The following is a 12,864-nucleotide window of genomic DNA, read 5'->3' as shown; positions in this document are numbered from 1 at the left end:
CTGTGGCAGGGGACACAGAGCCAAGAAACTCTACTCGCCTTCAGCCTGGAATATGCACTTAGATCATATCTACACATAAAGTCTGCTGTAGAAAACATTAACGGGGTTACTAAAGATAGGAATTTTATAGTAGAATGAAAAATATTTCAAAAAGGTGATAAAATATTTGTTTTGCAGTGAAATACATGGAAACTGTGATTTAATGTTAGTTAAAAAAAAATTAGTGGAAATTCATTTATCTCTTTTTTCAATTGCAGTATTTTCTGATGTTTATGACAAACAGAACTTCGAGCAACTTGGAGTAGTAAGAAAAAAGTTCAACAGCTACAGGGGAGTATTTAAAATCTCACTAACCTCGGTCCTGTGAGTCTTCTGTTAATATAAATGACTCCCGTGGTATTTTTTGTCAATACAGATAGACGTAAATGCAGATTTTATGGTCATTGTGACCTTGACGTCAAGGTGCCCCCTTCGGGTTTCGTTAGCTCAGTTTTACCTCTATAAATAGTGGAACCACGTGATTCACATGCCGTCCGCGGCCGAAAACAGACACAAGTTCGGCGTAATTCAAACACCGCTGTAGACCGGCTTTCATACGGTCTTCAAACAAAAACGTTGCACCGTTCATTATTGTATAAAGGTAATACACGCAGGGTTCATTTCACAAATATAAATTACAGTAATTGAGCTTTAAAGAAAAAGCGTGTATCTGAAGCCATTTTTTAAGTATAACTGGTAAAAAAAAATAGATTTATTTATAGTATCTACAAAGCACTTAAAAGTTATCCAACTAACTTTTCGCTTGATTTTGAAGTTTTTTTAGACTATACTTTGAAATTTGGTGCCACCTTCTGGTCACAATAATGAACTATTACTACTTGTGGAAGAGCAATAGAGATGCAAATATATGATTTAAAGTGCTTCACCTGATGTGTAGATGTCTAGCACCCGAAGAAACTGTGTTCTTAAAGGTTTCCTCGTTGCTTGTGACCTACCGCATAGGTGTTATCCGCCAATACAAAGAGACAGGCCTATCTAACCAACAAACTAGCCCAAGACTTATGTGTCCCAGCACTGAGGTAAATTAAACTTTGGTTACAGAGATTCTTGATGATAGTTAGATCAAGGTAAATTGCCTGTATAAATAACAGACTGGAGCTGTGATGATGCTATGCTTGATGAATCTGATGGAGGTTGGCACTTATGTTCTGCAGGGAGCACTGATTGTCAAGCCACATGATCTTAGGTGCTCCTCCATAACGTTACTTTTAGTGAGTTTGAGCCTTTGTCAGTCAAAAGGAGTTTTATTCTATTCGGATGACCCCTTCAGCTGTGGCATTCCATGAGGATGTGATGCATCTCTTGTGAGAGATCAATGGTATTTCTCATAACGATATCCTTTAATGAAACTGATATTTTGATCAATACCCCTCTAATTATCCTGAGTTCATGAAACTCTGTTGGGACTGGGAACACTGGAATCTTCCAGTCTACCAAGTTCCAGAAATGTCCTTAATTCCACTTTCAATGCACCCCTTAAGTCTTCAGGCTACCCTTTCCTAACTTGGCATCACGGTGACTCTGTGCTGGTTGGCATCAGAGTGACTGCTCAGTGCTGGTTGGCATCAGAGTGACTGCTCAGTACTGGTTGGTATCAGAGTGACTGCTCAGTGCTGGTTTGACTCATACCTTGTAACTGACAAGTGGCTTGAGGTGCAGAGGAGTCCAAATCACATCAGGTAACAACCGGTGTTCCCCAAGGCTCTGTCCTTGGTTCTCTCCTCTTCTCTGTTTATGTTTTCTGTCTAGGCCAGATGATCCAGTCAGATGGCTTCTACTACCACTGCTATGCTGATGATATCCAGATCTACTTGATCTTCATTCTTGACGGCACCATAATTTCTGCTAGTCCATGCTAGGTTGACATCGCAGCCTGGATGAGGGACCAACACCTCCACTTAATCTCTCTAAAATGAGCTTCTTGTCATCCCTGCCAGCATTATAATTCATACTGACGTGATTGTTCAAGGACTACCAGGAACCTAGAGGTAATGACACACGACCAGTTATCTTTTGCTGAGCACATAAAAGCATTGTCCCAATCTTACAGGTTTACCCTGTATAACATAAAGAAGATCAGGTCTTTACTTTCTGAATATGCAGTTCAGTTTCTAACCCAGGCACTTGTCACTAATGGCTAGACTATTGCAACTTTCTGCTGGCAGGTCTACCAGTTTGTGCTATCAGTCTACTGTAGATGATCATGATTCAAAACATGGCAGCATGTTTAATATTCATTCAGACTAAACATTTTCAGGTCACACCTCTCCTTGTTTCTCCTCACTGGCTCTCTATTGGCGCTGGCATTAAGTTCAAGTGCTTGGTTCATCAATGGGCTGGCTCTCATCTTCATTAAAAGGCTCCTCGAGACCAATGTCCCATCTCGCCCCCTCTGGTCAGCAAATCAACAACACCTGGACCTCCTTCCAACATGGGAGAAGTGTCACTTCATACAGTTTTCTTGTGTGGTTCCCTGATCGTAAACAATAAACAATTCATAAAGAAATACATGCTGGCCTGGGGTGAAATAATGAGCCTTCTTGGTCTGGTGCAGGATACATCGAAAAGAGGAACCCTGGAATTTTACTGTCAGTCTCTCTGTCTGAATGCTAGGAGTGATTCTACTCCATTGGGCCCTTGAGCAAGGCTCTTAACCTGCGATTGCTTCTTCCTGGGTATGATGTACACCTATATCCAGCCCTGCAAGCAGGTCCTCCAACTTTCAGGGAAAATGTGGGGGATTGGCAATTATGAGGTATCACCCGCCACACGGCTGCACTCGGGTTCTCATCCCTAAGCTGGTTCGTCCTGTGGTGGGTATCAGCGCACGCTCCTTACCTTACCTCACTGTGCAGATCTCTGTTTCTACACCACTGGTGGATTCCTGCAGGCCATCAGTGATGCACATGGCCTCAGCAAGGCTGCTGTGTCCAAATCTGTGCATGTGTTGGTCACATTTCTGTTGCATCATGTTTACAACTACATACAATTTCCAGCAGGAGAGGATGCCTTGCATGACGATTGGTAAATACTCGTAGATTTCACTTGTTCTGTACCTATCTTCATTATCTTACTCGTTATTCACTAAGATCGATTGCTTTCTGGAAACAGCCCTGACTGTTTGTACTGATATCCAGTCGAAACTTACAAGTTTCTGTTATATCTCCAGTGTTGCTTGAACTGCATTACTTCTGTTTAATTGCCCTACTTTTGCTATCAGCCCATTATTTGTTTACTGGAATTGATCATTTTAATTCATTTGGATTTTTTTTTTACTATGCATACCTTGTTGTATCTTGTTATTAGACAATAAATTGGTGGTGTTTCATTTTTACATTTGGTATTTAATTGTTGTTTTTAACAGAGTAGTCAATTTTTATTTGGCTATTCCACAAATTAGTCATAGTCGATTTTAATCAACACAAAAATAATTGTTAGGTGCAGCCCTACACATGTGTTTGCCGGGTTTAATAAAGCAGACTTTTTATTGTTTGCACATGCTGTTTTGTGGCTTTTGTTGTACATGTACTTTCACGCTGAAATTCACATTAAGTTTGATAAATGAGGCCCCAGGTGAGGCTGTGTGCCAAGCACTGTTAATGGAAGTACCAAGACTTTTATTTTAATACAATTTATAAGCTGAATTGTTGAATAGCATTTCTTATGCAGCAGTGTGTTGGCACAGTGGTTAGCTCTGATGTCTCTGGTACTTGGGTTCTAGTCTCTGCTGTGGCTCCATATGTGTGATGTTTGCATGTTCTCCCTGTGTCATTGTGGGGTTTGCTCTAGATATTCTGGTTTCCCCTCACAGTCCAAAAAACATGCTGAGGTTAATTACCAAATAGCGTGTGTGTGTGTATGTGCCCTGCGATGGGTTGGCACCCCATCCTGGCTTAGTCCCTGTCATGCTCCTGTAGCTTCTGGGATGGGCTCCATACTTGGGGGGAAAGTTAGGGTGACTCCATGGGCCCCTGACTGACTGGGGCCCCAAAAATGTTCATACAGTTGGATTGGTCTGCGTTGAGGGTCCAAAATCTCTAGCAGGACCCCTGCTCCAGACCCTCACAACCCTAAACAGGACAAGTGGTTATAGAACATGGATAGATGGTCATTTTTGCCAGTTCCATAGAATCAAGTACAAGATTTTCATGTGTTCAGAAATACTAGTTGGGCAGACGGGCTTTGAGAGGTGAATAGTTGGTGTCTTAAGTACCCAGACCCCATCTGCAATTCTTATTGCTGTATGTCAGACATGAGACAGGAGTCTGCAGTTATTTACTTGTATCACATGCCCAGAATATGAGCTTTAAATCCCACTTCCTCTCTACCCACGTGGGGAGTTCGCATGCGATTTGCAGGCCATGTGGGTTCCCTCCAGGTACCCTGGCTTCCTTCCGCAGTTGCTGCCTGGGAGAGGTGACCCTGAGTATGAGGAGCGGTTAGGAAACGCACGCATTGCCGCGTCTGGAACGGTGGGCAAGAGACGCCGGGCTTAAAAAACAGAGATGTGACTTTATCAGAGGCTGAATGAGTCATCAAATGAGTCAGAATACAAGAGGAATTAAAAAAAAAAAAAAACTAAATCAAAAAAAGGCGAGGAGGAGATCTGTAAATAGTCCCAGGTGAGATGCGACGATGGCAGGAGTTGTGTTTAGCTGCAGAGGAGCAACTGTGGGACCACGGCAGGCAGATTTAGCAGAGCCTTTACCAAGTGTATATGTCTGATGGGAGGTGAACATCTCTGCGGCTTGAGGCAAATAAACACAGGGCTGTGAATTCTGATTATACACACATGTATTCCATTTAAACAGGGAAGGCCTCAGTTCAAATAAATCATTTAAAAAAATAAATAAACGAAATTACATACATTTTTCATCATGTTATAAAAAGTGGCACTTTATGTATAAATATATAAACCCATGCAGGTATGTACAATCAATGGTGGATTTGCAATTAGCTGACATTTTCCATTCACAAGGGACAGTATCAGGGCAACAGAACGGTACACATTCCTTTGTAAAACACTGAGAGAATAAGCCATCATCACATGTGGGATACTCACTGGCGGAGATCTATGCTCTTTAGTAAGGCTCATAGTAAAGAGTAAAAAACGACTTTCCCCATGTGATGCAGTGACACGCAGCATATGACCCCCCCCCCCCCACACACACACAGACACGTGCAGGGAGCAGCTTCTCATCGATGTTCACACAGAGTGACGTTCCAGGACTTTTAGCCTTCGGGAACCAGCTGGAGGTGTGTCCCAAGGCAGCCTGCAGTCCCTTCGAGATCCTTCTTATGTTTTTGCCGATTTGTATCTCTGTGTGCTCAGCGATCGTTCGTTTATCACCGGGGCAGGAAGCAGTAAACCAGACCGATTGGCATGGAGTAAAAATATTATGCCGACAACACTGGCCATCTGCAAAAGCTGACAAAATAGTGTATTTTTGAAGATAAAAATGTTTACAAAGGCAATTTATTATGATATTAGTTGTGCTGAGAGGCCTTCTTTAAGCGGTACCCTCTAACTTTCAGTTGTATTGACTTAACTCTTAACTCTTTCCAGATGTTTAGTGTGTTCCCCTGAAGTACCCAGTCTGACAACTGTAGCTCATTAGCTGAGTTTGGTGAAAATTATTTACAGTACACTCTGCTGTCTGCCAACAGCCATGTCCAGCAAAGATATCACACCAGTGGTCACATGACCAAATAAAACCGAACTGGCCACACACACTTTACGGCCATCTGGCCTCGGGTAGGAGAACCACCAGTATGACACCATTCACTGTATTCAAAATGCATTGTTTTGAAAATGTGGCAATAATCTTCCCAGTATTTTACAGTGCAACACCTGGATCAAATGCTTGCCTTTAAAAATGGATGCTGGGCTATTTGTGCAGCACTTGCAATAGCATAAACACAGTGACCAGAAGGAGTTAAAGTATTGCCCAAATACTCCTCAGAAACTGAGCTGGACTCAGTGTTTCCATCTGGATGCCTCCAGGGTCTGAGTGCTCCCTTACTGGCCCTGGGTGTTCTCGCTTTCCCTGGTTCCTGAGCCACTGCTCCAGGCTACCACTGTGGTGCCTGTAGCTGGATCCCCTCTCTTCCTCAGGAGACTGAAGACGGGAACGGCCACCTTCATGTTCCTCCCCGACGTGATCAGCTCCCCGTAGCCCTCCTGGTGGGAGAAGGCGTAGGCCGACCGGCGCGAGCTGGTCCGCCGCACGCGCTTCAGGTTCTGCTCCTGCGGACGCTGCCTCCTGCTGGCCTGCTGAGTGTGGCGCACCTGGAAGTCAAAGTAAAAATATGCTCAGAAGCCCAGAAAAATATCAGTGTGGCAAGAAATGCCAAAATACCGCGGAAAGTGAACGTGAAGAACAACATGGTCAAAGCTGGCAGTAAATCTCACATGAAGAAACGGGGATTTTTAATGTACTTTGATTGTGTAAATTTCTGTGCAAATAGTTTTTTGTAGAATTCCAAAACAAAAATCTGTGAACTGCAAAAACATACAATAAACATACAGAAAATATTGTTATCTTATCTTTGACATTTTCCATGAAGCATTTTGCAGAATAACATTCATGGAAGCTTTAACATTTGTGGCTCTTCTTAACAGTTAAAGCTGGTCGTTTCCAGGCCACATTTCAATCTCTCATTGCTTGCCGTCCTGCGGTTATGCGCCATGCTTCCTCTTTGCACATAAAAAGCGCGCTGCATAATACCTTGTCAGTCATAGTTGGGTAGAGGTCAGTTCTCAGAAATCGCACAACCAGGACGGGCATGACACACACTGTAGTGGTGAGGAGAATAACCAACCAGACACCTGTCTGGGTCAGGGTGTTCCGTGCGGTGCCTGGGAACCAATCATACCAAAGCTGGGGTCAACTAGCACAACTTGGAACTCAAACACTGAGGACACCAAAAACCCTTTAATACACTGACATCAAACAACACTTAGCTCAAGAGCGCCTGAGATCATTATAAATACAGTACTTTATAGAGAGCATTTTAAGAGCAGCAAGCCCCGATGTAGAAAGTCTATTTTAAGAGAATATATCTTAGCTGAAAGTTGAAATACAAGAAATGCTGAATGCTCAAACTTACCAAGAAAAGGGAAGTGGCTTGGGAATATGGTGAAAATACCATTACTGTGCATAGCGAACAATATACAGAAGTAAATAGTCAGGCTCCCCCATACATAGAAATGATTCACAGCAGTCCAGTAATTAGTGTCGAGTCCAATCTGGAAAAAAAAACGCATCCAGAAAAAGCAGTTTTCAAACCTTCAAGGACAAAACAGGGATTTTCATTTTCATGCTGTTACATTTAAACCCTTAGCTGGCCCCTTTTCTCACTGGCAATTTCTTAATTGTCTAAAAAAACTATTTGCACATCTGAATATTTTAGTGCGGCGATTCAGGTTAAGTACTTTGCTCAAGGGTGCTACACAAAATTCCTGGTGGGACTGAGCTGGCAGCGTGTGATTCATAAGGCAGCCCTCTTAACCTCTCAGCTAACTGCTGCTTCTGTCAAGCAAAACTGCTGGAACTCGGCGGTTAATAGGGAGGGTAAGATTCAATCAAACGATTTGTATCAGCGCAGTGACATAAGAGTTCATGAAGCGATTGTCCCGGATCACAGCCGTAAATCATGGGTGGGTTGTAACCCTTAATAATCAAACCCAGCACAATAATCATGTCTCCCCCTAAATGGGTGGAGAATTCGACCCTCCCAATGTTTAAACCAAAGTTACACTCTGGCCCTGAATACAGTGTGCACTGGATACAATTTGGGATGACTTTGGGGTGAATGGTTTCTAACATCTTTGCATTGGTGAAATCTGATTAATTAATATATAATTATTAGTCAAGGCCCTATGCCTTTATTATTTAAAAATGTGACCAATAATTTTATATTTAAACTGATTCCCTCTCTCTAAACTGTTTATCTATCTCTACCATATTGAATTGCATTGCATTATATTCTTTTGCATCGCATCATATTGAGTTGAATCACATAGTGTTGAATCGAATCGTATCGAATCGCAATACATCGCAATAGGGGTCAATCACATTGCATCGCATTAGTCGCTTCATATTTATGTTAAATGTATCAGATCACTGGCAATGTATTGACTGCATTAGTGTGAGCGGTAGCGTGCATCAGCGATGGAGATGCACACCCCTAGTGGTTAAACAAGGCACATGTAGGTGGAGCTTTTAGATGTAGCATGACGCAAACCCAAGAGCTGCAGTAACATCACCCCAGCCGAGTAGCGTGTGCTCACCTGGACACTCACAACGATCACCAGGGACGTCGCTATGGTGACAGCAAATGACTGCTGGTCTGCGATGTGGGAGCCGTCATCTCTGACGTTGCTGGAGAAGGCCCCGTAGGGAATGAAGAACAGCACGAAGGAGGTGTAGATGCCGTGCAGGGTGCACATGAAGAACTGACGCTTGTTGAACAGCACATTCAGCTGGCCCAGCTCATACAGCTTGGGGTGCCGGAGACTGTTCTGCTCGTTCACGTCCTTTGGGATATTAACCAGTGTATGCATTAGGCCTGGGAGGTTGAACTCTGTTATTTGAATAAAATACAAATACTAAAATATTTACATATCAAATGGCAGAAAAATATACTTTTGAATTTTAGAAGATTCATGCAGACTACTGATCATCTAATACAAATTTACTCATTTTTGTTTTGCTTAATAGCCCTTGTCGCTTGATGTAGAATAAGGGATCTGCCATTAGCAGGAGATTTCTGTAAATTAATCCAGCCAACTAGAATGGGTGAAACTATCCTGCAAGGAAGCTAGTGAAAAAAATATGTGAATCAAAGTTAAATGCGGCGATACAGTAACTCCCAAAAACCGGAAAAGCACAGTCCCGAAAATGGACTTTGCCAGCAATCTTTATGGTGGGGATCCCAGCCCACGCTGTGAATTTTATTGCTAAGATTTCAAAACACCTGAAGAGTGTTACTTTGGAAAATGCTGTCAAAATATTCATATACCATATATCACGTATGGACAGTATGACAGAATGAAAGATAAACACTGGCCAAGCCTAGTTAAATGGAGCCTAAATGAAAGACAGCATTTGATTAAGCTATTTTGATAAGCTATTTTATGCACATGAGTCTGTGTCAGCTATCTAAGCAATCATTTGATATTTTAATTTCATGCCAAAATTGAAACACCTTTTTTCATTGCTGCAGACATTCCTGTCCTTTGAGTAGCTACATTAAAATGTGTTATTATTAGGGCTGAAAAATGTATTGTGTTAGCATTAATTTTTAAGTCATAATGCATTTTTTTTGATCGCGTTAACACATGCAGTATTTTGCTACACAAATCGGAGATTAGCATGCGGATAGCATTTAATAGAAACCTATAATATTCTTTCCTGGTTGTACTCCCCCTTTATGTTCATTCTACATTCATTTGGGGATTCAGTGTATAAATATTTATGATAAGTTTTAAGATTAGGTGCAAATCACACACTGTGAGATGAATTAGTTAATTTTTTAACTCAATTCACAGCACTAGTTATATATTACTGCCTCCTCATCATTTTCCTTACTTAAGACAGTAGATTTTGGGTTTCACCTTTCATGCTTGTTTGCACACTGACTGCGGTGTGATGAAGAGTAGCGTTCGTACAATAATTAATTAATAATAATATTTAATATTTGAATTTCATCGAATGACAAATCAGTTATATTATTACATTTTGAAGGCCCTTTTTAAAGGAGGTTCCCAGCCCCAGGGTATAGACATATTTCACAACAGATCATTCAAATCTGTGTGATACATGCTATCTAATGTATATCGATACATCAACAGAAAGATCTACGCACCTGTCTGGCATCAGTTTTCCCCATAATGCTTAGCAATACCATATCCTTTTACTGGTATCTACACAGCTTCAAGCACTCAATAAAATATTGATCTACAGATGTACAAACAATCTCTCCTCTTTACTGGAACAACAAATAGGTAGTAAGGCATACCTGATCAAACAGTCCCATAGCAAGAACTGGCAGGGATGTGTAGACTATATTAAAGAGTGTGATAAACCACTGGTCATATACGGTCTGTAGCAAAAGAAGGAGAAATATGGGTTTGTAGTAATGGATCCACTTACACAAACAAAAAATTCCATTTAATCTTGCCAAGTTTTTCAAAAGTTAAGGAATTCAGCCATGGTTGTATACATGGTCTGAGCTGAGAGAATAAGACAGATCTGTATTCCACTCAGCTGAACAATACCTAAGCTGAAGGTATAATATGAATCAATATTCAATACCGAAGCTTATATTTTTCCATGAACGATGTCTTTTATTATGTAGCTGCATAAGTTACACTTTGTCTCAATATTAGGGTGCACGGGTGACTGTCAGTCAGGGACCTCACCTGTGCGGAGAAGCCGCAGAAGAAGCCAAACCAGAAGTGCACCAGGGTGAAAGCGAAGTTCTTGTAGAAAAAGTAGCAAAGGAAGCGGCACATGCGCAGGTAGGACCAGCGGCCGTGTACCAGCAGGAGGCGCTGCAGGTAGCGGAACTGGGCGAAGGAGTAGTCTGAAGCCAGCACGGCCTGCATGCCCTCCTGCCCACTGATGCCCACACCGATGTGGGCCGCTGTGGAGGCAAGATACATAATCCTCAACAAGGAATTACCAGCTGCTCCTTAACTACAAAAGCAACACGTTTAGCGTCACTCAGGTCTCTTTAAGACAACAGAAATCGTTTCTATTGGACTGACTGAAGCCATTATCACGCATTTGCAGGTCAGATGCTTTGCGATTAAACTATTTCCAGAACAGACATAACATGATATGACCCTGTCTCCCCAAGCTGCTAAAATGTCAGTGGACAGCAAGCTCATACAAATATCCACACCTAACATGACCGCGCCTGAAATTTAATTTAGAGCGTAAAACAACAACAAGGCTTTTCTGTAAATTGTCATGTTGACGGGATCCAGGCGCCAGATGGATACTGGCTCCAGTGAGATGGGGGATGGGGGTGGGTGGGGGGGGGGCGTGAAGCACACTTACTTTTAATCATGCTAACGTCGTTGGCGCCGTCCCCTATGGCCAACGTGACAGCCCTCTTGTGTCTCTTCACCAAGTCCACCACCTGGGCCTTCTGCAGGGGCGTCACACGGCAACAAATCACGGTCTTGCACAAGCAGGCTGTGTCCAGCAGGAGGCGCTCCAGATCAGCCTCTAGGGCGTGGGCCTGTTGGGTGCCACATAGCGGTAAGCTCCACAAGCCCCGCCCCAATGATGACATCACCAAGCTACAGAAAAATTCAAACCGAGACATTACAACGGCAGTAAATGAGACCTAGCACCGTGCTTGAATTCACTGGGTCCTGTTACTGCGTGGTAATTCAAGCCATCCCCAGGGTGTCTGCTAGGATCACTACAGGGAGGCTGTTTCTCCAACAGGGACTGTGAGTTTAATTAAGAGCCTTGGGAATTAGGGACTCCCAGAACAGCAGATCTGAGTCCTCTCAGCCGATAACCACAAGCAGAAGCAAAGGCAGCATTAACACACACATCACGCAGGCAGAGAAAAAATGTCGCGCACACATTCATTTTCTTTGTTTTCCCAGCTGAAAATATATTCATGTCTTTTTGCCTAATGCCTCCATCTTTATCTACGTTTATGTTTACTTGCATAATAATCCTTTTATCCACTGCCAAGGGTACCATAGCTAGCCTGTGACTATGCAATGCTGTTTTGTTCCTTGGCTACAGTCTTCACCAACAGACTAAACGAGAAAATGTGAAGAAGTTCTTTTTTCACATTTAGAAATACTGTCCACCTGTCAAAGACCTTACCAAGCTATGGCCGTTTATGATTAATGCATACTCTGATGTGATAGTTTCTTCAAAGACGGAGTCATTCCTGTAAAGGTCCATTTTTTCCGCGTCTTTCTCGCCATTAACGATCTCCCGGGTGGGGCCAAGAATCTTCTCCTTGGCTGTCCTTGAAGTGGGAACCCAGAGAGCAGTGCATAGATCAGGTCATATCACAGATATCTACATACGTAACCCTTTGATGCGCTCATAGAGAGATGCTGCTCGCTACCACTAACACAAGCTAAATACTTACCAAGCAGTTTGGCATTTTCTCTAGTCTGAGAGATACATCTCCAGGGCTGCCAACTTTAGTCAGCTGGCTGGCTCAAGATTTTCAATTCGAGACAAGTTTGCACGCTCATTTACATGTATGTAACAGTTTTATTGCCTTGTGAATAGTCTGTAGGGTTTGCAAACTGTCCCAACGCTTTTGATGTAGCTAATTTATTATTAATTATTAATTATAATGGAATAATATAGATTTGCCGTAAGATTTCTTATGTGAGTGTGAAAATCAGAAAGCGTGAGTGTCACGCACATCTCAATTAGCAAAAATAGCTCCTCCATTACAAAATAAAAGATGAAGAGGACAATTACAGTGGGGGAGAATTCCGTGGTTTGCAATTAGTTTTTCTGCAGTCAAGTTACAGTTCAAACACGAACATTAGATGCACCCTTTCCTAATGTGATTATTCCCTTATTATTTGCTTCACAGACGTTTGGCCCTCAGCGCCTGCTTACCTGAGCTGTTGCTGGACCTCCAGGGCCGTGTGCCCGGTGATCACGAACACGTCACTCATCTCGTCCCTTAGCATGTTACAGGAGTATCCGATGTTCATGGCTGTCTCTGCGTGGCAACAGCAGGTTCCAGTTAGATTTAATGGATGATGGGTTCCGCGCATACGCCAGATAAGCTCACGGG

General features: G+C 42.6%; 1 protein-coding gene and 1 long non-coding RNA gene across 6 annotated transcripts in view; one reads left to right on the top strand and one right to left on the bottom strand.

Moving 5' to 3' along the window:
* Positions 1-21: 21 nt before the first annotated feature.
* On the top strand, positions 22-3,394 carry LOC111845013 (uncharacterized). The gene is made up of 3 exons (XR_011993758.1): positions 22-154; positions 258-2,048; positions 2,318-3,394. It is a non-coding gene; the product is annotated as an uncharacterized lncRNA (long non-coding RNA).
* A 1,442-nt stretch (positions 3,395-4,836) lies between these two features.
* atp8b4 (ATPase phospholipid transporting 8B4) overlaps positions 4,837-12,864 on the bottom strand; it is a 33,843-nt gene continuing 25,815 nt past the window's right edge. For all 5 annotated transcript variants that reach the window (XM_023814033.2, XM_023814032.2, XM_023814034.2 and 2 more), the window contains 9 exons: positions 12,684-12,789; positions 11,922-12,069; positions 11,130-11,313; positions 10,487-10,710; positions 10,084-10,167; positions 8,354-8,599; positions 7,171-7,309; positions 6,789-6,919; positions 4,837-6,349 (listed from right to left, as the gene is read on the bottom strand). In XM_023814033.2, the coding sequence (XP_023669801.2) occupies positions 6,080-6,349; positions 6,789-6,919; positions 7,171-7,309; positions 8,354-8,599; positions 10,084-10,167; positions 10,487-10,710; positions 11,130-11,313; positions 11,922-12,069; positions 12,684-12,789 (1,532 nt within the window). In that variant the 3' untranslated portion in view covers positions 4,837-6,079. The remainder of the gene's footprint in view (positions 6,350-6,788; positions 6,920-7,170; positions 7,310-8,353; positions 8,600-10,083; positions 10,168-10,486; positions 10,711-11,129; positions 11,314-11,921; positions 12,070-12,683; positions 12,790-12,864) is intronic.

The sequence above is a fragment of the Paramormyrops kingsleyae genome, chromosome 11, assembly GCF_048594095.1.
Source record: "Paramormyrops kingsleyae isolate MSU_618 chromosome 11, PKINGS_0.4, whole genome shotgun sequence".
Classification (NCBI taxonomy): domain Eukaryota; kingdom Metazoa; phylum Chordata; class Actinopteri; order Osteoglossiformes; family Mormyridae; genus Paramormyrops; species Paramormyrops kingsleyae.
Note: the sequence above shows the minus strand (reverse complement) of the source record. Positions and strands in the feature narration are given on the sequence as shown.